At 40.9% G+C, this 22,462-nt stretch overlaps 1 protein-coding gene across 5 annotated transcripts; it reads left to right on the forward strand.

The window, feature by feature from the left end:
- The first annotated feature begins 677 nt into the window (after window positions 1–677).
- On the forward strand, window positions 678–22,219 carry LOC127439054 (zinc finger and BTB domain-containing protein 7A-like). Of its 5 annotated transcripts, none has more exons than XM_051695080.1 (4): window positions 678–789; window positions 10,460–10,996; window positions 11,087–11,937; window positions 14,483–22,219. In XM_051695080.1, the coding sequence occupies exons 1-4, from the start codon at window positions 781–783 to the stop codon at window positions 14,928–14,930; spliced, it is 1,845 nt and encodes a 614-aa protein (XP_051551040.1). In that variant the 5' UTR covers window positions 678–780; the 3' UTR covers window positions 14,931–22,219. The 5 variants fall into 5 exon arrangements, with proteins under 5 accessions (XP_051551040.1, XP_051551041.1, XP_051551042.1 ...); XM_051695081.1 differs by lacking the exon at window positions 678–789 and adding an exon at window positions 1,455–1,585; XM_051695082.1 differs by lacking the exon at window positions 678–789 and adding an exon at window positions 1,660–2,941.
- The last annotated feature ends 243 nt before the right edge of the window (window positions 22,220–22,462 follow it).

Genomic DNA, 22,462 nt, shown 5'->3' on the forward strand with positions numbered 1-22,462 from the left:
GTGGCAAACCGTTTGTTTTGTTTTTTTATCAAGAACAATTACACCCCTACTGTTAATCATTGAAAAAGTCTTTCCCTTACAGCCTTGTTTTAATACGTGTCAAATTAAACAGGGCAGCTACTCTGATTAAGGTCCATCCATAGTACTGTAAGTAATGTATTATTGCAGGACAGAAGAATTTTAGCTGACACTAATATAGCTAAGGTTTGCTAGGATATTACTGCTTGCATAGTTACCAATGTGAATTACATTACGTTTAAGGTATGTTTAAAGAGAACAATATAGTGAGGGAGTAAACAAGTCCGCCATTGATTCCCTGCACACCAGGTAGGTATGAGTGAGTCAAATACAAGTTGTAGAGAGACATTTTATGTAATACATTAACATGGATGGCATACATTCTTGGAACATTAACAAAAATCATTTAATATCTGAATTGATGCCAAAGAAAATACAAAGGTACGCAATGTTTATTTTAAAGTGCCCCTGCCCTCTACTGCCCTCTGTGGCTGGTGTGCGTAAGTTCATTCTGCAGCAATCCTACTTAGTACTCCTGATGCGCAGTTGTATGCCATACACAAGTACACTACTGTGTGTCCACTCCCTGTTTTACGGAAGAGTCTTCAATTGTACAGTCACTTTCAGGGAGATCATGTACTACTCCTGTTTTTGAGAATCTTTCAGTCCGGTATCAGTTAAACTGGCGAACGTGTGTCTTAAGTGGTGGAGGAGAATCCATGCCTGTCTTGCTGGTTGACTGTGCTCATCGCCCTACTCAACATGATTCTGGTGAGTATGAAATACCGAAGTAGTACCTTTTTCACTGATTAGTTACTCACCTTTATTATTTGTACATTTTCTTGTGAACCGTATGATTGTTTCACCATGGGGTGGAGAGAAAGGTAAGATAATAGTGTCACTCCTCTCTGACGACCCCTTGAGAGTGAGCATACTGAGTGTGAGATGTGTTAGTCTGAGACAGTAGAGGGTGTGTATATGTGTGTTGCGGGGGGGAGTATTGCTGGCAGACCCTGAGTGTCCTGGAATGTGCCATGGCTTGTTCTGGGGTGGGACTTCATGACCTCAGGCAGTGGGATGGGTGGGTGCGACTGCATTCAAACACAGGGGAGAGAAAAGGATGGTTAACTCTCATAATTTTGGCACACACACTCACCCAAAGTACACGTGCAACACCAGTGCAAAAAACTTTGTACAGATACAGACTGATTTTACTAGATACATCCTTGTGAACTCCAGTATTGTCTTTATATGATGGTAATGGTGGCCACTATTGCATGATAACTGCCTTTTACTGTATTCCTCTGAGAGAAGAGAGAGCCGCATGGGGGAATGCTGTTTCTTTAAAAGAGAGAGGGAGAGCAAGAGAGAGAAAAAGGGAGGGACCTCTTTGCCCTCCAGAAACCAGGAAGGGAATTGAGTTGATCTGCTTTTGCGTGGTTAACGCATACAGAGCTTTGAACAGCAGGGACAGCTGAGAGAGAGAGAGAGAGAGAGAGCTCCATAGAGGAGGGGAGAAAAGGAGGGCAGAGCTAATCCATAACAAGCACCACCACGGCCATCGCAGGTGAGCTTGCTCCCCCCCGCTTGTCCCCTGTGTTGTCTGCCCAGGGCCTGTTGGCTGAAAGGAGCAAGGCTGAGAAGGAAGGAATAAAGGAGGGGGGCAGAGAGAAGAGAGAGACAGAGTATGTGTACTGGCGGGGGGTGCCTATGCCAGTGACAAAAATGTGCTTTTTATTCTTCAGAAAAAGAGCTTTTGTTAACATTCAGTTAACTAGCATTGCTTGAATAAACTTTTTAATTCTTCCAGTTGTTAACTTTTTGTTGTTGTTTTGGAGGCAGCCCTTAAGGTGTTTGGCAGGGCTTAGAATGGTGGAAAAGGTAGTACAGTAGGAGGAAGGAACCAAAAATGATTCCATAGGACAAGGTGTAGTGGTACGCACTAGGGTCCAGTTTTTGTGGTTGGTTTGTCATTCATTCAGAAACAAACTCTGATAACTTGCACACTAGCTTTCTGCTTTTTTTTTTTCTTTCAGTCTCAAAATATATTTGGGCTGTTTACTACTTTGATGGAATATTTTAGGTTAAAAAGTCTCATTTGGGTCAGGAATGCTGAAGATTTTGCATCATGTGGTGTGACAGAATTGCAATTTTTTTTTTTTTTTTTTTACCTGAGTTGTAGTTGGAATCGCTTTTATCTTATTTCATATGTACAGAGCTTGGCATTGCTTGTTGGCTGGTCTGTACTTTTAATACCTGGTATCTTGCTAGCAACACACGGCAGTGTATAATTCAGCTCTGAATGCTTACGTTGAAGCAGGCTTAGAGATGTGGGGGTGGCAAGAGGCAGACAGTTTGGGATTTGTAGTTTATAGTGGTAGCTTGGAAGCAGTTGAAGTAGCACTTAAGAACTTCTCATCCCAGAGTGCCTTGTCCTTGGCCATACAGGAAAGGGAACAGCCGATAGCCTATCCTAGTGGGGAGGTGTGGTGATTGAGCAGCTGGCAGGCCAATCGCAAAGGGGGAAGTGAAGCCAGAGCAGTGGGCTGAAAATAGAGTGGGGGAGTTAGTAGGTGTCTGCCTGTGTGGGATCAGGCAAGGGCTTGCCTATGTAACTAGGGCCACTCTGAAGTTTCCTGTCTGCAGTTGCTCCAGAGCAGGGCCCTGCCCAGACACGGAGGCAGGCAGGCAGGCAGGGGGGAGATTGAGCTGACCCACAGGGAAACAAAATTTCATCCGGCCGGTAAGAGCTCCAAATGCACTCTCACTCTCTCTGGTGTCTGAGAAGGTATAGACAGGCTAGAAAAGAAACAGTGGAATCTTAAGGGGGGAAAGAGACAGGGACTTGGCTTGATTGAGTTTAGAGCGCTTGACCCACTTGCAGATGGCATCGAGATAGAAAACGGAGGCCTGCTGTGTTAAGGTATGGCTCTGCGAGGTCCTGTCCTGTTTCACTTTGAGTACTTTTTTAATTGAATTCTGTTTGTTTTGATTCTTATTTTTACCAGACAAATTGTAACCATTTAAATTTGAAATTGTTTAAAAAGGATATTTTAATACATATGCAAATAGGTTTAAAAAAAAAATTTTTTTTACAAGTTTGGATCACAAAATTGGTTGGTGACAGATGACCAAATGATCTGATACTTTGGCACCTTTGGTGGACTGCGAAACTATTAGAATAACTTAGATATACTTCAAAGACCAAAACCGTTGTGATCTTCAAAAACTTTGGACCTTGGAAAGTTTTCCTCTTCTTGGCAGATTCCATGAAGGCTTCTCTGCCCCCTCATTCTTTTTATAGTTTTCATAATGCACATCAACTTCTCCCTCTGTAAGCGTCTTTATCAAGGTCTCATGACTTCTCAAATCTGTAGCCTGCATGTTTTTTCCCTGGGATCAAATGCGTTGCAGGAAGCTACATTCTATTTCGCTCTCTCTTTTTTTATTCAAAGATGTATGCAGATCATTTCCAACCCATACTTGCTCAACTCGTTTTCACTAGTGCGGGTACAGGGAGGGCGCAAGGGGTATTTTTATTCACAGATAACGCCCAGTGTCTGAATAATGCACAGACAAGGCTCCTTGTCTCACTGGGGTGAGGCTGTTCTTTATTATCTGTTGCTTGTTTAAGTGGTAAAGAGATTCGTACCCACCATAAACCAGTTAATCCTGTGTATGGTTAAATTACCTGACAGGGTCGTTTCAGGTCAGCATATATGACAGAAAGGTATGTCAACTTCATGCCAACACATGAAGGTTTTTTAAACAACCTAATGTATTGGCCTGTTTTTCTTTCCACTGAATATTTCTGTTGCTATATCTCTGAAATTTCAGCATTTTCTGAGTGTATTTTTGATGCACTGGCTTATAGGAAACATTTAACATCTAAATGCTTATGAAATACTAATTATTAATATGTTGACACTGGTGTAGGTGCTGCATGCCTAGAGCCAAGCAGGAACATCAATTAAATGTATGAAGGAAAGCAAACTTGCATAGTCCTCTAGAACGGTAAAGTAAAATAGTGGTCTCTAGTGAGGAAAATATACACTGAAATATGAAAAGGATGTATGTATGTCCTTTTGCAGAGTATAGAGAAATGTATAGGGGCTTGGGGCATTTGAACTGACCATTTATCAAAGAGTGAGATTCAGGCTAAAGTAATCCCTAAATATTTTGAACACACTGAGTTGGCTTTCTGGATGAGATTTAGTTTTATTACATTTGGGGGGTAGTGCACAGGGTGGGCCATTGTGAAGCATTTTTAATGTGATCAAATTAACGACTCTGATGCTGGAAGATGGGCTGCTGCAAGTAAGCGTCACTATCAGTAATCAGAGAGCTCATCTCATTATTCTCTCATTGCACTGTTTAAAGGGCCTTCTTCCACTTGTCCTTATCTGCCGAAAGTCTGTCGACACAATGAGCGAGGCCTTCTTGGTTTCCTTGTATGTAATGTGGAGTCCAATTGCTGTAAGTTTATGCTCTCGCCCCCATTCGCTATTGTTGAGTTCGACCTCCAGCGGGTAGAATAGTCCTTGACATACTTACCTTAGTGTGATCATTCAGAAATATGCTGTGAGGTAAAACTGAAAAAGAAATCCTGGGTGGGTAGTTGTGTCTTTTTGCCGCCTCAGCAGAGGCTGAAGAGGGAAGTGGAAGCTGTGGTGGACTGGTGGTGGAGTGTGCAGTGTCTGGGAGAGCTGGTCATCTGATAACAGAGCGGGTTCTGTTACACCATCACCAGAGTCACGCAGGAAGTCTTCTTCCGCATATCCGGCTGAGCTGCTGCAGCACCGGAGGAGCTTGAGACACAGGCTGTGGCCTGAGCACAAGGGCATTGGAAGGGCTGGGGTAGTGCTGCCATCATTAGTCCATTTTGTTTCTGTTTGCTCTCGCTTTCCTTGTTTCCTGGCCGAGTCACAGATTGTCCAAAAGACCATTGGAAGCTGTGGGCAGCTCAAAGACAGATGTAGGGAGTTCGGCCTGCGAAAGTTTGGTAAAATTATTAGGGGCATCATAACATTTTCACACGTGGGCTTCATCTTTCAATAAAGCTGTTTTTTGTCTAAAATGATTGCAGGCATGTTGTTGCATTCAAAGTTTGATCTCCATTTCTGCTCTACTTCTTACCGTCTACTCTGCTCCTATCTGAAATACTTCCAGAACTAAGACCTTTGATTTTTCCACCATTTAGGGAAAGCAGTACTATTTTAGTATTAGGATTATATGTCTACAGAAGGATCCAGAGACTAAAACAAACTAAAAACGACAGTTGTGCCGACTCACAAGTTTGTGTGCACTCGCTTCAAACAAGCTTCCCCAATACCTTTCATGGGGCATTGTGAATACAAGTCTTGATTTTTGGCTCCAGTGAAACAGCCCAGCCCCACATCTCCAGTTTTATCAGTTGTTCACCCACTTCCTGCTTGCTCTTTTTGCAACCAATCATGCTACCCTAACCAACTCTGGCTAGAGTGACTCATTTGCAGGGCCTTGCTACAAAATCCAGTTCTTCTTGGAACTGGTCAGCCCCTCTCCATACTGTTTATGATTATCCAGTAATATCCTCTCGGCCTTGACCTTGAACCCTGTCAACCTAGTCCAGTGACTCCCCTCCCTCATGAGGTAGGAGGAACTAATCACATACAAGCTAACTTGCAAATAAATACTGAGTTGACACGTATGTTGAGGGATGCTCTCTGTGCATTTCAACTTCATTCACACGTTTGTCAATAACCCTTTCTTATCAGAGCTCTTTCGAGGAATTCCTAAGCTCACGCTTTGAACTCTGCATGAAATACAAGGTAAAAGAGCCAGGCATATATATTGAGGTGTTCTGTGAAACACTACTGCTTGTTTTGGTTTATGTCATAAGTCAAAATGTGTTACTGCAATGGAATAAATATTGAGTTGAGGGATGCCCTCTGTGCATTTCACCTTCATGCACGCTTGTCAATAATCCTTTATCAGAGCTCTTTCAAGGGATTCCCAAGCTCACGCTTTGAACTGATGAAATGCATGGTAAAAATAACAGGCGTATACTGTATATTGAGGTGTTCTGCGAAACACTACTTTTTGTTTTGGTTTATGTCATAAGTCAAAGTGTGTTCTTGGAATGCATGGCATGTGCTTGCCTAAAATGTTTCATGCTGAGGTGTCAGGTTTCGGTTTATATAATGAGCAAGTACATTTGCTGTTTGGTGTCCCCACCGGATTAGCCATGCTTTATAGTTAGTTTTGGAGAGAAGCAGCTACTTCCTAAGAACTTAATCACTAAACATATTAAATACCCTTGACACAATTTTACTGACATTAGCTATCTCATGATTCTTTTTAAAATAATTTACTGTTTTGGCTCGGTTATTTCCAAATGGTTACACAATGCTAAATTATTTTTGGTCAACAGTTATATTGTAATATGATGCAAAAATGCAACTATGATGTTTCTCTCATACCTATCTAAACATAACTGGCAAGTTGCATTTTTAAAGTGATGTGGTTGACATTTTCCCAGATGAACAAAAATAACTCAAACAATGCAAATACTTTAAGACAGTTTGATATCTATTCTCGATAGCTGCTCTTCACATTGGCTGGGAGGGGCTGTTAAGGGAGGGTGGGGGCTGGGGTGGTATGGGTATTTGCAGTAACTTGTGGTTTGACTTGCAAAGTAGCTGAGGCCTGTGCGTGCAGCCGGCAGAAGAGGTCTGGAAATGAGACGTTGGGGCCGTTGCATGGCCCCTGTCACCCATAGCCATGAATTAGTGATGAAGAATGTTGGGAGCCCTGAGAAGGTGTCAGGATCAGGTTTGTTTGCACTGTTTCCTGTTTCTTTCAGCTTTGCCATGGGTTTATTCAGGGACAGGGATGCTACTTTACTGGTACCTTGATCTCACTCACAGGCTGAAGTGCAAAGACCTGACTTTTGGACTATGGGACTCCCTTATATCAGCAAACCTACTCTTACTTACTGTCTCTAAAATTCATGATTTGTAGATTTTAACAATCTTGAAATAAACTTTTTATTATAATCGGACAATTTACCTTGATTTATGAAAAACCTATGCTAGATGGACACTTATTCACTAACCCAAACTTCAGCCTGGCCTCCACCTTGGCTTATTCAAATTCCCTGCAATAAAACAATGAGATAGATAGCACTTGTTTGTCAGGTAGATGGGGTTTTATCAGAAAGTCAAATGGAAACCAAAAAGAAACCTCTGTGTTATCAAAGCTTGGCATGCAGTTGCCCATCATTTGGCTCAAAAGTGAAGGGAGAGACAGGGAGAGAAGGGCTTAAGCCATTGGCTTATTGGCATTACCATCGAACTTAAAGTCAAGTCATGTTCCAGTGGGGGACTATTACTGGAATTGCTTCACTTAGGTGTGCTATGTGAAATGTGTAGTGCATACAGTTGAAGTCAGAAGTTTACATACACTTAGGTTTAAGTCATTAAAACAAATTTTTTAACCACTCCACAGATTTCATATTAGCAAACTATAGTCATTTGGGACATCTACATTGTGCATGACACAAGTAATTTTTCCAACGACAATGGATCAGAAGTTTACATACACTAAGTTAACTGTGTCTTTAAGCAGCTTGGAAAATTCCATAAAATGATGTCAAGCCTTTAGGCAATTAGCCAATTAGCTTCTGACTGGAGTCAATTGGAGGTGTACCTGTGGATGTATTTTAAGGTCTACCTTCAAACTCAGTGCCTCTTTGCTTGACATCATGGGAAAATCAAAAGAAATCAGCAAAGACCTCAGAAAAAAAAAAATTGTGGACCTCCACAAAACTGGTTCATCCTTGGGAGCAATTTCCAAACACCTGAAGGTACCACGTTCATCTGTACAAACAATAGTACGCAAGTATAAACACCATGAGACCATGCAGCCATCAAATCGCTCAGGAAGGAAACGCATTCTGTCTCCTTGAGATGACCGTAGTTTGGTGCGAAAAGTGCAAATCAATCCCAGATCAACAGCAAAGGACCTTGTGAAGATGCTGGAGGAAACAGGAAGACAAGTATCTATATCCACAGTAAAACGAGTCCTATATCGACATAACCTGAAATGTTGCTCACTGAAATGTTGCTCAACAAGGAAGAAGCCATTGCTCCAAAACCGCCATAAAAAAAGCCAGACTACACTTTGCAAGTGCACATGGGGACAAAGATCTTACTTTTTGGAAAAATGTCCTCTGGTCTGATGAAACCAAAACATTTACTGTTTGGCCATAATGACCATCGTTATGTTTGGAGGAAAAAGGGTGAGGCTTGCAAGTCGAAGAACACCATCCCAACCATGAAGCATAGGGGTGGCAGCATCATGTTGTTGGTGTGCTTTGCTGCAGGAGGGACTGGTGCACTTCACAAAATCGATGGCATCATAAGGAAGGAAAATGATGTGGATATATTAATTAGATGACACAAATAATTCTCTCTACTATTATTCTGACATTTCATTTTAAAATAAAGTAGTGATCCTAACTGACCTCAGACAGGGAATGTTTTCAACGATTAAATGTCAGGAATTGTGAAAAACGGAGTTTAAATGTATTTGGCTAAGGTGTATGTAATCTTCTGACTTCAACTGTATGTGTCCTAGATTACAGCATTTTCATCATATAAAGAGACTAAAGTTTTTCACTACATGTGCTAAAGTCAGATGGCGTGTAAAACCAAGGTGAGCTTGAATGTCATCCAAAGATAGTAATGCAACCAAGGCAGGTAGTTTAAGTTGTATTTGTAAATGTGTTTTACCTCCACACTACCTTACTAGTGCTACACCAATAGTAACCTGACATTGTGCCAACTCTCTAGGTGTGGAGGAAGGCAGTTGTGTGAGAGAGATCTAGCAGCCAGGTTGAGCATGTCCTGCATACATACCAAGGAGCTTGATCTGAAGGAATGTCATTTGAAAGCATTGCTCTTATTGAGTATAATCCCCTCTGGCCTTACCCCCTGCTAGGTCGTTCTGGCAGATGGAGGGGCGGGGGTAGTTAGGCTGTTTGGATTTTGTATGTGAGTGTGTGTGTTTTCCAGTGGACAAATCAAGGAAGGATGCCTTCCAAAGTCCCCCTCCCTCTATACCCGCCTGTACTGCAGTCGATCATTTAAATCCCCCCCCACCCCCCACGTGATGAAGGGGACAGGCCTTTCCTGAAACTTGGCACACAGTGCAGGGTGGAGCAACTGGCTCAGACCGGATTGACAACCTCCCTATTTAATACTGTTCCCTTACAGCACTGCGTGTGTCCTCCTACTCTTCCTACTCCTCTAGTGGGGTTTTTTTTTTTCCCACTCAGGCCTGTAGCTGGCAACCCCCTGCCCCCACCCCCTTTCCCCAGCAGCCAACTGACACACCACTGAGTGAACATGCTGTCCAGCCATACACTCTGCGCAATGCACTGTACAGATCCTTTCCCACTGCTGTCACGCCAGCAGGCATGCCACCCCCTCCTATACTGATAATTTAATTCAATCAACACCCTGAACTGATTGCTGTAAATTAGAAGGCTCTTTAAAGTGCTTCTGCAGACACGTTAATGTAACAACCACCAAAAAACTGCAACATTTTGACAGTGTCACAAGAGGTCTTGTACACCACTGGTAGACTGGGGTTTGTGCTTTACTGTTTGACAGTCACAAAGAAATTTAAACAACATTAGAGCATTTTTTGGTATCATAACTACAAGGCATATTTATCAAGTTAGGTTAATATTTTTAAAAGTGCAAAAGAAACTGAAAAGGGGAACTGAGAACTGTCAATAATACATATACGTAGGTATGTGTTCTGTAACAGCACATAGACATACATGTCATTATAATACAGGTAATTAATACCCTCCTCCTCATTTCAAATACCACAAAATGCACTCTAGAATTTATTAAAATATCTGTCTGTCGACCAACAAATTGTGTAATTACTGTTGGTATTTGTTAACTTTGAATAACTGACAATACTTTTTAACTTGAAGCTTCCATTTCTGGATGATATAATCTTGACCAGAGGTCTTTCAAGTGTATAGTAGCAACCATTTAGCCACTATCTGTTAGCCTCTCTGCCTCATTTGCACACAGGGCTTGGTAATCCTAACCTGAATGGTAATAGATCACAGAGAAGGGACAGCATAAATTGGTCCAAACAAACAAAGTTTTAGTGTCTTTAGAAACACTATAATTTGTTCATCTTGAGCTTAAGAAATTATTCAATAGTAAGCTATTCAGGTAATTCATGACCTGTTTGTTTTCCTGCTCTGTAATAGCATGCTATAATATGTTTTATGACTCAAATAATTTAATGATGATTTTTAGTTTTAGTATATCCAAGTAACATCCTCCAATGGTGGTCTGTGCCTTTACGATTAATAATAATACCTAATTGAAAATAAGTAATAACATTTGTTGTTGTTTCTTGACATTCTCAGACAGGCATACGGACAGGCGGCAGAACGGACGGACGGGCGGCGGCTGTGATTGGCGGCTCAGCGGCAAGCTGGTGGAAAATGTCGTCAGGAGCTGGTGGGCGGGGAAGACGGCAAGGTAGAGCCTCCGGGAGTGCAGGCGTGGTGGAGGAAGGTCCAGTGGGTATCCCCTTCCCCGAGCACAGTGCTGACCTATTGGGCAGTCTCAACCAGCAAAGGCTAAATGGGCTGTTGTGTGATGTGTTGCTAGTGGCCCAAGAGAGAGAATTCCCTGCCCACCGCTCCGTATTGGCCTCCTGCAGTACCTACTTCCACAAGCTTTTCACCTCTGGGCTGGCTGCTGACCATCAGAGAGTCTATGCGCTGGACTTTGTGAGGCCTGAGGCGCTGGCCGCCCTCTTGGACTTTGCTTATACAGCCACACTCACAGTCAGCCGCAACAGTGTGGTTGACATCTTAAGCGCCGCACGTGTGCTTGAGATCTCACCTGTCCAAGATGTCTGCACACACCTGCTGGACACCAAAGTGCTCTCCCCGCCAGTGGGTAACCTGTTGTTTTGATTTTAAAACTTGACTCCTTAAAGTCTTGGAACTATATCACCACACCATTCATTCCATTATGTTTTGCAGGCGGGCAGTGAGCAAGATGAAGATGATGAGGAAGAGCGAGGAAATAATGGAAGAGAACAGGGCATTCGGCTGCGTGCCCGTGAGTACCTGGAATTCTTCCAGAGGGGGGCGCATTGGGGTAGCAGCTGCAGCACGCCAGAGCTCAGGGAGCTGCCTACACACCTGCACTTTAGCCAACGCAACGGCGTTGAAAGCAATGGCACACCCACCGGCCCTGCTGACTACTACTCCCCACTGGCCCAGGCCGTAGCGCAGCCACCTCGTGAACCTGAAGATGACGATGTCGATGAAGAACGCCATGATGGAGCTTCAGATCTGGCTCGAGGGAAAGGTGCACAGGCTATGATGTCCTTTTACCCTCCCACACAGAATGGACATTTCTACCTCCATCAAGCAGAGCCCAAATCAGAAAGAGAGTTGGAGGTGGCAGGCGAGCGGGAACATGAACGAGGCCCAGCCAGTGCTTTGCTACAACAGATGATGGACTCTTTGGAGCAGAAAAGGGAGCAGCCCACCACAGGTGGTGGGGGTGATGAGGATGGGCCGGAGGGTGAAGAGCCGGACGTGGAGTTTTACTTGAAGTACTTCAATAGTGTGCAACACGAAGAGGCCGCTAGTACCCCCATCTCACCAAGTCTGCTACCACTGTGGTCGATGAGGGGCAGCGGAGGTGGAAACCAAGCGACAGGAGGGGGTAACAGTGGTGAAAGGAAAATGCGTTCTAAGGCCTTCCAGAAGTGCCCCATCTGCTCCAAGGTCATCCAAGGTGCAGGCAAGCTTCCACGCCACATCCGTACACACACAGGAGAAAAGCCGTATGAATGCGCCATCTGTAAAGTACGATTCACCAGGTACATTTTTGTTTTTTTGAGTCTGTTTTGAGATTACGTTTATATTTTTATCCTTTTACATACAACTTGTGTGTTATTAAACATGTTGTACAATATCCAAAAATTGCAAAAAAAAAATATAATTAAAAAAGTAGCTATTTAAGTGGTCAAGAATTCAGCATGCCAAAGCGACATCAGTCAGCTATAAACTGTATTTATGTTCACAGAAAGGTTGCATGACAAAGTCCTGGAATTTTAACGAGGGGGGTCCAATAAAATTTGGTTGTGGCAGCACAGCCTTGGTCAACTGTTATCAAGGAAAAGGCTGTTATAAAACTCTCCATGCCGATATTGAAAGGGATTACAGCATGGTGACCAATCTATGCCAGCGAGTCAGCTGAACTTGGGTGTTACGTTGATTATTGCCCCAGGCACATACAGCCCCTCTTTCAGACAACTGATGAAACCTACTGTGTGCTACAAGATATCGGCTAGCAAGTTGTTAGCATGGTTTACGCTGCACTTAAGGGCATCACCTCTTCCATGAAACCATTGCCTTAATTAATTAATCAGGAGGCATGCTTTGGAAATAGACACAGCACTGAAAATATCCAGAACCCTATTTGCGTTGGAATCTAAATTTGCCATCTAAATACACACCTATTGGGAAGGGGTATTGTAATCTTAATCCTGTTTGATCAGGGTTAAGAGTGTGCCTCACTCACACTACTATAAATCAATCCTGTCTTCTAAATAATTAATCTGTCCCTGCCCCACTCTGTTACGATGTGTGTGTGTGTTTGTGTTTGTGTGTGTAAACACATTTTTTCACTTGTATGTATATAATATAACATTTTTAGTCAATGCATGTAAGAAGTGGAGGGAAGATGGGGAAATATGAGTGAAAGACTGTCTATATACACACGTTCATATTTAAATACACAAGCAGGCATTAACTTGAGCACATGTCTGTGTTTACATACTCGGGTGTGTGTCTGTGCGTGGATGTGTGTGCGCCTGTTTGTGTGTTCGGTAAGTCTCCACAGTTCCGGAAGGGTCAACCACCCTAGTTTGTTTAGCTATTCTCTGCCTGGTCACAAGCCTTAGGGGAGGGACAGAGAGGGGTAAGCTGAGAGCAGAGTCTTACAACAGAAGGCCTTGCATTTGACACCACACTATAGCTCCCTTATTGGTGCAAAACAATACACTTTGAAAGTATACTGTCTCCTGTTGAAGAGAGCCTATTCTTTAGTCGTTCGTGATTTCATCCATTAGATGAATGTCTTTAAAAATAACACACAAAGAATAGCTTGCCTTAGACGGTGATGCCCAGCATGACAATAAGTTCCCAAAATTGGGATTATGCAACATAATTGTTCAGTTGTATTTTATATAGTTTTAACAGCACTTTGAAATGTTTAAACCAGAGAGGGGGAACCATTTTTTCCAGTAACGGCCATAAGAGTGTTTACGAAATTATTTGCGGGCCACACAATTGCTTGCAATTTCTGATTGTGGGTCGAAATTAACGTACGCAGTCCGTTACGTGCTCACGCAACAAGAAAAAACACTAAAGGTCTGTCTATTGTACAATATTTAGCATAAAATGATTTTTAAGCATTATTTTTCTTGAATTTTTTTTTTACAGTTAATTGAATCAAGGCAAAAAAAAATTTGCTTTACAGTTTATTTCTCAAATGGCCTTGCGGGCCGGGTAAAATGGTCTCGCTTATACAGCCCTGAGGCCTGACGTTCCCCAACCCTGGTTTAAACTGAAGGACAACTGTGGAAAGACATTAAAGATTTAACCACATTCTTCCAAATCTGTTCCTCAACCCAGCCCACCTTTTGATTTTTAATCTTGCATTGGTTCCAAACGTTCTCCTCATGTGAACTCAGTTGCCAGTGAAGAGTTCAGATTTTGTGCTCTTATAAAACAACTTTTTACAATCACCCTTTTTAAAACGGCTCTTTTGGGAGACTCAGGACTCACTAATGTGCCTCATTGGTCTAAAAAGAAATTATGGCGATAAAGCTGTGAGCTTTATGGCTCTTCTCCTTGAATGACCTTAAGTGTTTTCAGTGCAAAACAAATGATAAATTTGCCTTTTACTCTTGAAAGTGAAGATAAGGAGGTCAGACTCTTTTTGAGGATACATGTTGTCTTGATGTGTAAGAACATACAAATGTATGTGTTTCCTCCTCAGATTTATGTATTTTTATATAGTATGTGGAATATGTGTGTGGGTGTCTTTGCTAATCATCTATGTGACTAACTTTACCTGTGTGTCTTGTAGTTCAACATCAGGCCATAATTAATGACTCATTCCCCCATCAGAGGCATTAATAGTTTCTTTGGGACATCAAGTAATGTGGAAGTGGGCATTTTAATGAATTATAGGTGTATTAAGTTGAATAGTAGTTGTATATCCTGGTATCGTTTTGTTAATCCTGTAAACTTAAATTGCTGTTCAGCCTCAATGTAAATTTATTCAATTCAACAAAACAAACCCATGGGTAGTAACTGTGGAAAATTTACTAAAAATTTTTGTATGCTGTTTTTCAGGCAGGACAAGCTAAAGGTTCACATGCGCAAACATACAGGAGAGAAGCCTTACCTGTGTACTCAGTGTGGTGCCGCCTTCGCCCATAACTATGATCTGAAGAATCACATGCGTGTGCACACGGGCCTGCGTCCCTACCAGTGCTCCAGCTGTTTTAAAACCTTTGTGCGCTCAGACCACCTCCACCGTCATCTCAAGAATGACGGCTGCAACGGCATCCCATCCCGACGAGGCCGCAAGCCACGCATACGAGATCCTGAGCTTCTGGATGGTCCTCTGGAACTCCATGGTCCAGAAGCAGATACTGAGAGTGGTCGACGGTGTTTAGACGGGGGCAGCAGAACATCAGTCATGGAGGAAAATCACGGTAGTCGCACACACAGTCCCATTGGTGATGAAGAAGGTAGCGAAGATTTGACCCTGGGACAAAGGGATTCTGCAACTACATGAATCAGACTTTGTTAGAGAGGGTTTTCCTCAAAAACCAGAGGAAGAATTAAACGGAAAAATAAGAAGAAAAAAAAAGAAAAAAAAACCTTCAAACTACATGGTCCTCTTTAAAAAAAAACAAATCAGGGTGTCACGCAAATCTAATATCCTAGTTTCGTTTTCTCCTTTTTTAGCTTTTGCATTCCACATAGAGACTTAACCACCGAGTTACTGGTCTGTTGAAAGAGCGAAGAGCACTTCAAATCACTCACCCGTGCTGTCAAAATCTTTCTGGGTCTTTTTGTTGGTCTTTTTTGTAACACTGGCATAATGGCTTAGCCATATGCTTACAAGAAAAAGCTACTATGCAGTTTAAACATGTTCCTCATCTCTGGGTTTTATCTACAGAGTCTTGTCTTAAGAGTGAGGTGTCAAACACCAGGCTGGCTGCTGTTTCAATAGGTTAGATATGAATGGTCTAAGATGTGATCAAGGCAACCAATACATCTATTTTTCTAATGCAATGAGCAAGATGTACAAACACTATAGAAAAATAAATCTATTGTCTCAGATTGCAATATATGCAATATTCTGATGCAGCACCTTTTTTCTAAATGTTCCAGAAAGAAACGGACAGGGGTTTGATTTCAAGTGTTACTTTCTCTATAAAAGATAATTCTTTTTTTTTTTTTTTTTTTGAGAATTTGTCTGTTAATGATTTAAAAGGTTACCATTTTGAGTCTAATCCATATAAAGGGGGACCTCATTAATTTGTTTTTGGCTGGGAGAGGGTAAGAGAAGGGATGATGTCCTGTGTTTCTAAAGCACTACCTTCATCTGATTGCCACTGGGTTAATTCTTACCTCTCACGGGCCTGCTTTTCCTTATCGGCAGTCCAACTTGCATTGTTCTCTTTTATTTTTGGGATTGTCTTAATATTTTGTCATTATTTTGTTTTTCCTTTGTGTTGACTATTTTGGGTACTTGACACTTTACATTTGTATACGTGTGTATATATTAGGTTGTAATGTTATGAAACCTTTTCTAAGAGATATATTGCAGATAGATAGATAGATAGGCTTACATCTTCCTTCAGATTCACTCCAGGTTTCTTACTGAGTTAAGTTTGTAGGGGGAATATGCTGTTTTATAGCATTATAATTGAGAAACCCATTTTTCCTAAACTGCACTTAATGGAACCCAGAAGTTTCCACCCAAAGTATAAATTGTGATATATGTGCTTCATTTTGAGTGTTTCTGCAGGAGTGAAACTGTATGCAACTGAGGAGTGAGGGCACCACTGTTAATAACAGCTGGTGATTACTTAAGCTGGGAATTTTTTATTTGTTTGTTTGTTGACAGAAAATGCAATAGAGAGTCGAGCACCTTTTTTATGCATTTGCATAGCTTTACTAAAGATATCTAACAGAGATAGAGAAATATCTGTTTAAGGAGGCAGTTTGGGTTGGGAAGAAACAAAGTGCTTATTCAGTTTATTTGCCCAAGGGACCACATAAAAAAAAAGAAAAAACCTGAGCGATAAGGTTAGCAATAAATTATTTTCCAAGATGGAAGTCCAAATAAGCACACAGCTATAGCCGAGTAAGAATTAGGGTCCATTTTTTAGTGTACAGCATCCTTTAATGCAATGTATAGATGAGATAAAATAGCTATACAAACTTTATTGCTCTTTTCATGATGCAAATTATTGGCAGAGGGTTGGGGAGAAAGTGTCCTAAAGACTGAGACCTTTATTTTGAAGTAATATGTGCTTCTGTGCGCAGGTGAGAGAGGGTGCTACTACGTCTTATGGCCACGTCAGATAAGTATTACTCACTTAGAGGGGCCTGGAGCGTAAGCAGGCACTTTGTGGGCATGTCTAAATGGGCTCCCCCCAAAAATTCAGAACACTGGGTGCTTTGGTTAAGTTAGGACTCTTATTTAAATAGGGCAAATATGAGGGCAAGACTTGACAAAGGCGGAGACTTTTATTGCTGATAAAAGGGCAGATTTCAAAGTAACATACCAGGCACATCATTTTTTATCCTAACCGGATCATTTAAGTGGATCTCAGCATATATGACTTTGTGGCGATTGAGAGAACATTTTTTGTGTCATTCCTTCTGCCTCTGCAGTGCTGTATCCTGTCTTTTGCACCTTAATTAAAAAGAAGCAAGTTTTGAATGCACTTTGTTACTAAGAAGGGCACTTTTCAGTCAAAAGAAACGGGTACTTTTAACAAAAGTGCAAAAGTGCTACAAAAAAAAGGCCCATTCAAGTGGTGATGCTTAGCTTGTTTTGTTGTTTTTTTTTTGTTTGTTTTTTTTTGGCTTGTTCATGTGTGTTGCTTTCATTTTGGTCTTGACACCAAGCTGCCAAAAAATTTCACAGTCACTTGAGAAGAGAAAGGGGCAGGGTGAAGGTATTGTGTTGTTAGAAGGTGTTGGTTGATGTGACGTTAACTAAAAAAGCAACAAAGGAGAAATACCCTTATATAGAAGCCTAATGACTAATTGCACTTGAAGTTTAAAGATGATAGAAGGTTTAAGAGTTCTCTATTTTGTCTTAATACAGAGAAAAGGACCAAAAATGTGGCAGCATGTGAGCCTCTGCAGAGTTTTTTTTTTTATCCCCTTTTCTCCCAATTTGGAATGCCCAATTCCCACTGCTTAGTAGGTCCTCGTGGTAGTGTGGTTACTCACCTCAATCTGGGTCGTGGAGGAGAAATCTCAGTTGCCTCCGCTACTGAGACCGTCAATCCACGCATCTTATCACGTGGCTCGTTGTGCATGACACCGCAGAGACTCCGCATGTGGAGGCTCATGCTACCCTCCGCGATCCACGCACAACTTGCCATGTGCCCCATTGAGAGCAAGAGCCACTAATCGTGATCACGAGGAGGTTAATTTGGTTGCTTAGGAGACCTGGCTGGAGTCACTCAGCACGCCATGGATTCAAACTCACGACTCCAGGGGTGGTAGTCAGCATCAATACTCGCTGAGCTACCCAGGCCCCCTGCAGAGTTTTATTTTGATGATCTACAAACTATATACCTGTACATTTAAACCATTTAGTTTCTGTCTGTGCATTAAAATCCCTGAACATACATCAAGATGTATGTAAGTCACTTTAAATACGTTGTGAAATGCCACACCCTAAGCATCACACTACAGTTAGTTACAAGTTTTTGATCGGATGAATTATCCTTCTGGAAATTTCAGTGTGTAAACGTGTTTTCATACCCCAAAACACACTCGGTTAAAATTACATTATGTCTGCAAAGGTATGTCTGCATGGGTTTGTGTGGTGACACACTGACCATCTCTGGTATACTTAGCAACTTTGTTTCACTAATGGCCTGCGATCATTCAATATGAAGAGTAGATGTTAAATTTGTTCGCAAGGACGCTTCATACCTTTACCACAACCCGAATTTATCCTCCCTCTTACAGAAGCAGAAGTTGGAGTAGAATTGTTGGGGGAAAAGCCTACTTGAGTTTCTTTTGTCATTTTATTCTTTTTTTCTGTTATCTTTAGTGTGAGAGTTTAAAACTTGCAATGCTTACTTTAAAATGTGTTTCTTCAGCTTATTTGTTTTTTTAGCAAAGATAATGCTATCTGTTTCGGTGGAGTTTAGCCATGGGGAGGGGCACTGGGTTAAATGGTAATGGAAAATGGGAGGGTTTAGATGGGTGGGAGGGGTCGGGAGGTACAAAGCCTGATAGCACTGGAAATGGTGCTTTAGCTGAGAAAGTTTTTGCACTAAGTCACTCATGTCCTTGTCCTTGGAGGAGGGGGACTAGAGTACCGGGCAAGGCCTTTGAGTTTCTGTGAACGCAGAGCCTATTAAATCTCCACAATTAACCAGTTGAAAACCAAAGTTGGCAAAGATTTGAATTACTTGAACTTTCTAAACCATTCAAAGAAAAGAGATTTTGAATCTTACATTATCGACAATAACGTAAAACAAGAAATGTTTCAGTCCAGTGCAACTTCACCTGAAGTAAGCTGTTTGAGGAAAGACAGTATTCAAGCAGTGGCTTATTTCCAGTGATTTACTGGATCAAACCTTAAGCATCTGTGTCTACGTAGCAGTTTGGTGAAGTTATTAGAGGTCTTTGTGAGTTCACAGGAACTTATTGGCTTTGTGTGGAGGGGGGCGTAAGCTTTGTTCAATGGGTCTAAAAGGAATCAGGGGCAGAGTCTTGAAGCTTGCTAAGTGGAGAAGGATTGTGGAGAAAATGTGCCTTAACATGAAAGGAGATTGGGAGGATTCCTCAAAAGATTGCTTCCATTCCCGCTTCCCAAACCATTCTTGAATACTTGTGTCTGATATTAAATGTGGTTGAAATAAATGTTTTATTGTGGACATTTCTAAGAACCAAAAGGTTGTTTGTCCAGAGCTACTCAACTTGTAAATGCAAACTAATTTTTAAGGTTGTCTCTTGGGAAAAGTGAGTTAGGAGATCCTGTCATCTTCCATTCAGCGCTGTTTATTGCTTCCGCCCCAATGGCGGACTTTACACTGAGAAAGTGTCTTAAAACCCCATTTACATGACTTCAGAAGCTCCATGTATGTAATATCCAAATCTTAATCTATTTTATGTCTATATTTGTTTAACTTATTTGAAAAAAACATAAAAAAGCATTAAAGATTACAATGACAGTTATAACTGTAATAATCATGGAAGATATTTTGGTTGCTTTTTAGAGGTTCTGGCTGGATCGAAGCACAACTAGCTGAGGATGACAATGCATGGCTAGATTCACACAATTGTTTTCACCTGATCCACTGCTGTCTGATGCCCTGCGGGCACTTTGCACAAGGAGTGGCTCGTGGGCAGTGGAAACTAGTTTGCACAGATCAGGAAGGGTGGGTACTAGCATTTTTGTGCAGGTTGTCAGGGAAACGTTGTCTTATGGGGGGCTTGGGAGAGCCTTTGTCAGGTATTGCTGTGCCATTATGTGTATCTAAGGAATTATAGCCATCTAACTCTTTGACTGCCTCAGCTGGTTATGTTTCACTGAACAAGTAGATGTTGTAGAGAGCAAATGCTAGATGGTGTGCTGGGAGGCAGGGGGATTTTGGGTATTATGGGCCATCATCTATGCTCCTCAGGTTAAATATCACTGCAGTCCATGTACATTTTTTTGTTGTTTGGTTTCAGCTCAAATTTTGCCTTCTGTGTAATCAGCTTTATTGTACTGAGAGAACACCAACCAAATATATTACTATGAGTTTTAAAGATATGATATCAAAAGCCAACTACCCACGTGACCACAACTCATTATTTTTTTGCCTAATAACTTTTCATTCTTGTCTAGTATAGAAAAAGAATGGTGAAAAGTCAGCAATCAGTTTTTGAACATGTTTTAACATTCTAGAATTATGGGTGGTGTATTGTCTTCGGCCACATCCATACTAATCCATTTTCTTTTTAAAACGCATTGATTTTACTACTTTTACACCTCCCATCCAGACTGCAGCAGCCTTTTCGTCCACTAAAAATGAAGACTTTTGAAAATGTTCTCTATAACCGCATACTTCGGAAAACGATGACATTAGGAAACTGAAAATGGAGATTTCAAACTTAAATGGATTAGTGATGTGGCCTTTGTTGAATTTTAGAATGAGACCAAGGCCATGTCCACCTTAATTTGTTTTTGTTTGTAAACGCATTGATTTCACTACATTTATGCCTCGCATCCACACAAGAACGGTGTTTTCCTCCACTGAAAACAGAGTGCTTCGAAAATGCTCTCTGTTATGGCATACTTTAGAAAACCATGACGTTAAGAAACTGAAAACAAGAATTTCAAATGAAAAAGGATTAGTGCAGATGTGGCCCAAAAAAGCAGTGAATTGACAAAGACATCAAGTCTTCAAGTCAAGAATGCATTATATAACTTTCTCTTAAAGAGAAATAGTTGTTGTAACGAACAGATACAGGTAGAGGCACAAGAGATGGTGTCTTAAGTCTTAAAGGACTTTCTTAATGGTTTGTTTTCTCTTTTCCTCTACCAAGAATGTCCTAAGAGTGTGTTGAGATTCACAAAGCCATCAAGCTGATTGCAGTTCTGTGATTGTAACAAAAAGCACTTTGCGAAAGGCCATCCAGAATATTGTGTGCTGTCTCCTTTGATTATTACTGTTGTTGTTGTTATTATTATTATTTTTCTCTCTCGTTGATGCATTTTCTTGTTATCTCATTGTGGATGTAATGATTTATTTAAATGCAAAAAAACTACATGGAAAAAAAGAAACTTGAACATGTGATATATCTGGGTTGAAGTCCATTTGAACTTCTGCCCCAAACCACACACATCTCTGGAAAGGCACAACAAAACAAGGAATTTCATATGTTCAAGTTGTCGTACATGTTTTCTTTTATCATTTTTTCCCCACCCAAGTCTCATCATAAAAAGACTTTACATTTGCTTGGAAATATTTTGCTGGGTTTTCATTGTTCTGCAAGATGCTTCATAGACATAGCATTTATAAGAGAGTAGATCTAGACTATTGGTATTGTTGGGGCCTAACTATCCCAAACAATTCTAATGTCCACTAAAAATATGCAAATATTCAGTTTGCAATCCGCCCTGTCTAAAGAAGTCAGGTTTGGAACATTATTTAACTTTCCTGCATATGGGTAACATACAATATCTCATATTAGTTTCCGTCTGTTGTTGGGTGGTAAATCCAGTTAATCCACTAGCCACATGTACTTTCCACAATGCATTTTTATTTTCAAGTGTGAAACTGTCTTTTATTTTCAGTTTATTGATAAATTTACCAAGGGACTCATTACATACTATATTCCAAGCTAACATCTCATCTTCATCTCATGTTTCTTGTATAGTATCTGCAAAATTAAAAAAGAACAGTCAACCTCTGTACAGAAAACCATAATTCATGTTCAGGTTTGGGTGCACTTTTTACACTTATGTAGATTTTGGGATAGCAAAAAAATTCTCAGTGTCTCAGGCTTGGACAGCAGAAACCCTGTTTTTTTTTATTTTTTATTATTTGGTTAAATCAAGTCCTGTTCCTTTCCATTGTCTGTCAGTGTGTGTTGAAGCTATAGAGATGTATTTGGGAGATTTTGCACTTTTGGCGATGAAAAGAATTTGTATTGTATATGAGACCACTAAATCCACATCGTCTTAATCAAACAATTCCATCTTGTTTTCCATTTTATTCTATTTTTTCTTTGTTTGTTTTTGTTTATTTTTTACAAAATATATCCAAAAATGTCTTAAGTTTAAGAAATAAGACATTTCTATTAAAAAAAAAAAAAATGTTTACGACCTCCCTGTCTTTGTGTGCTATTTTGCATCTCTATATTTTAAAAATGTTCTGTATGCATGTCTGTAGAATGAGTTTCTTTTTATTCATTTTTTTGTGTTCGTTTCTTTATGCTTTGTTTTGAACGATTCAACAGTGTTTGGACTTTACCCTGACACCTATCAGTGTGACTGCAGCATCCCGCAAATGTTTTCGGTTACCAGATGCCATTGTAGAAATGCCCTTTTTGCAAGCATATGTCACCCTT

The sequence above is a fragment of the Myxocyprinus asiaticus genome, chromosome 50 (assembly GCF_019703515.2).
Source record: "Myxocyprinus asiaticus isolate MX2 ecotype Aquarium Trade chromosome 50, UBuf_Myxa_2, whole genome shotgun sequence".
In the NCBI taxonomy this organism is placed as follows: Eukaryota; Metazoa; Chordata; class Actinopteri; order Cypriniformes; family Catostomidae; genus Myxocyprinus; species Myxocyprinus asiaticus.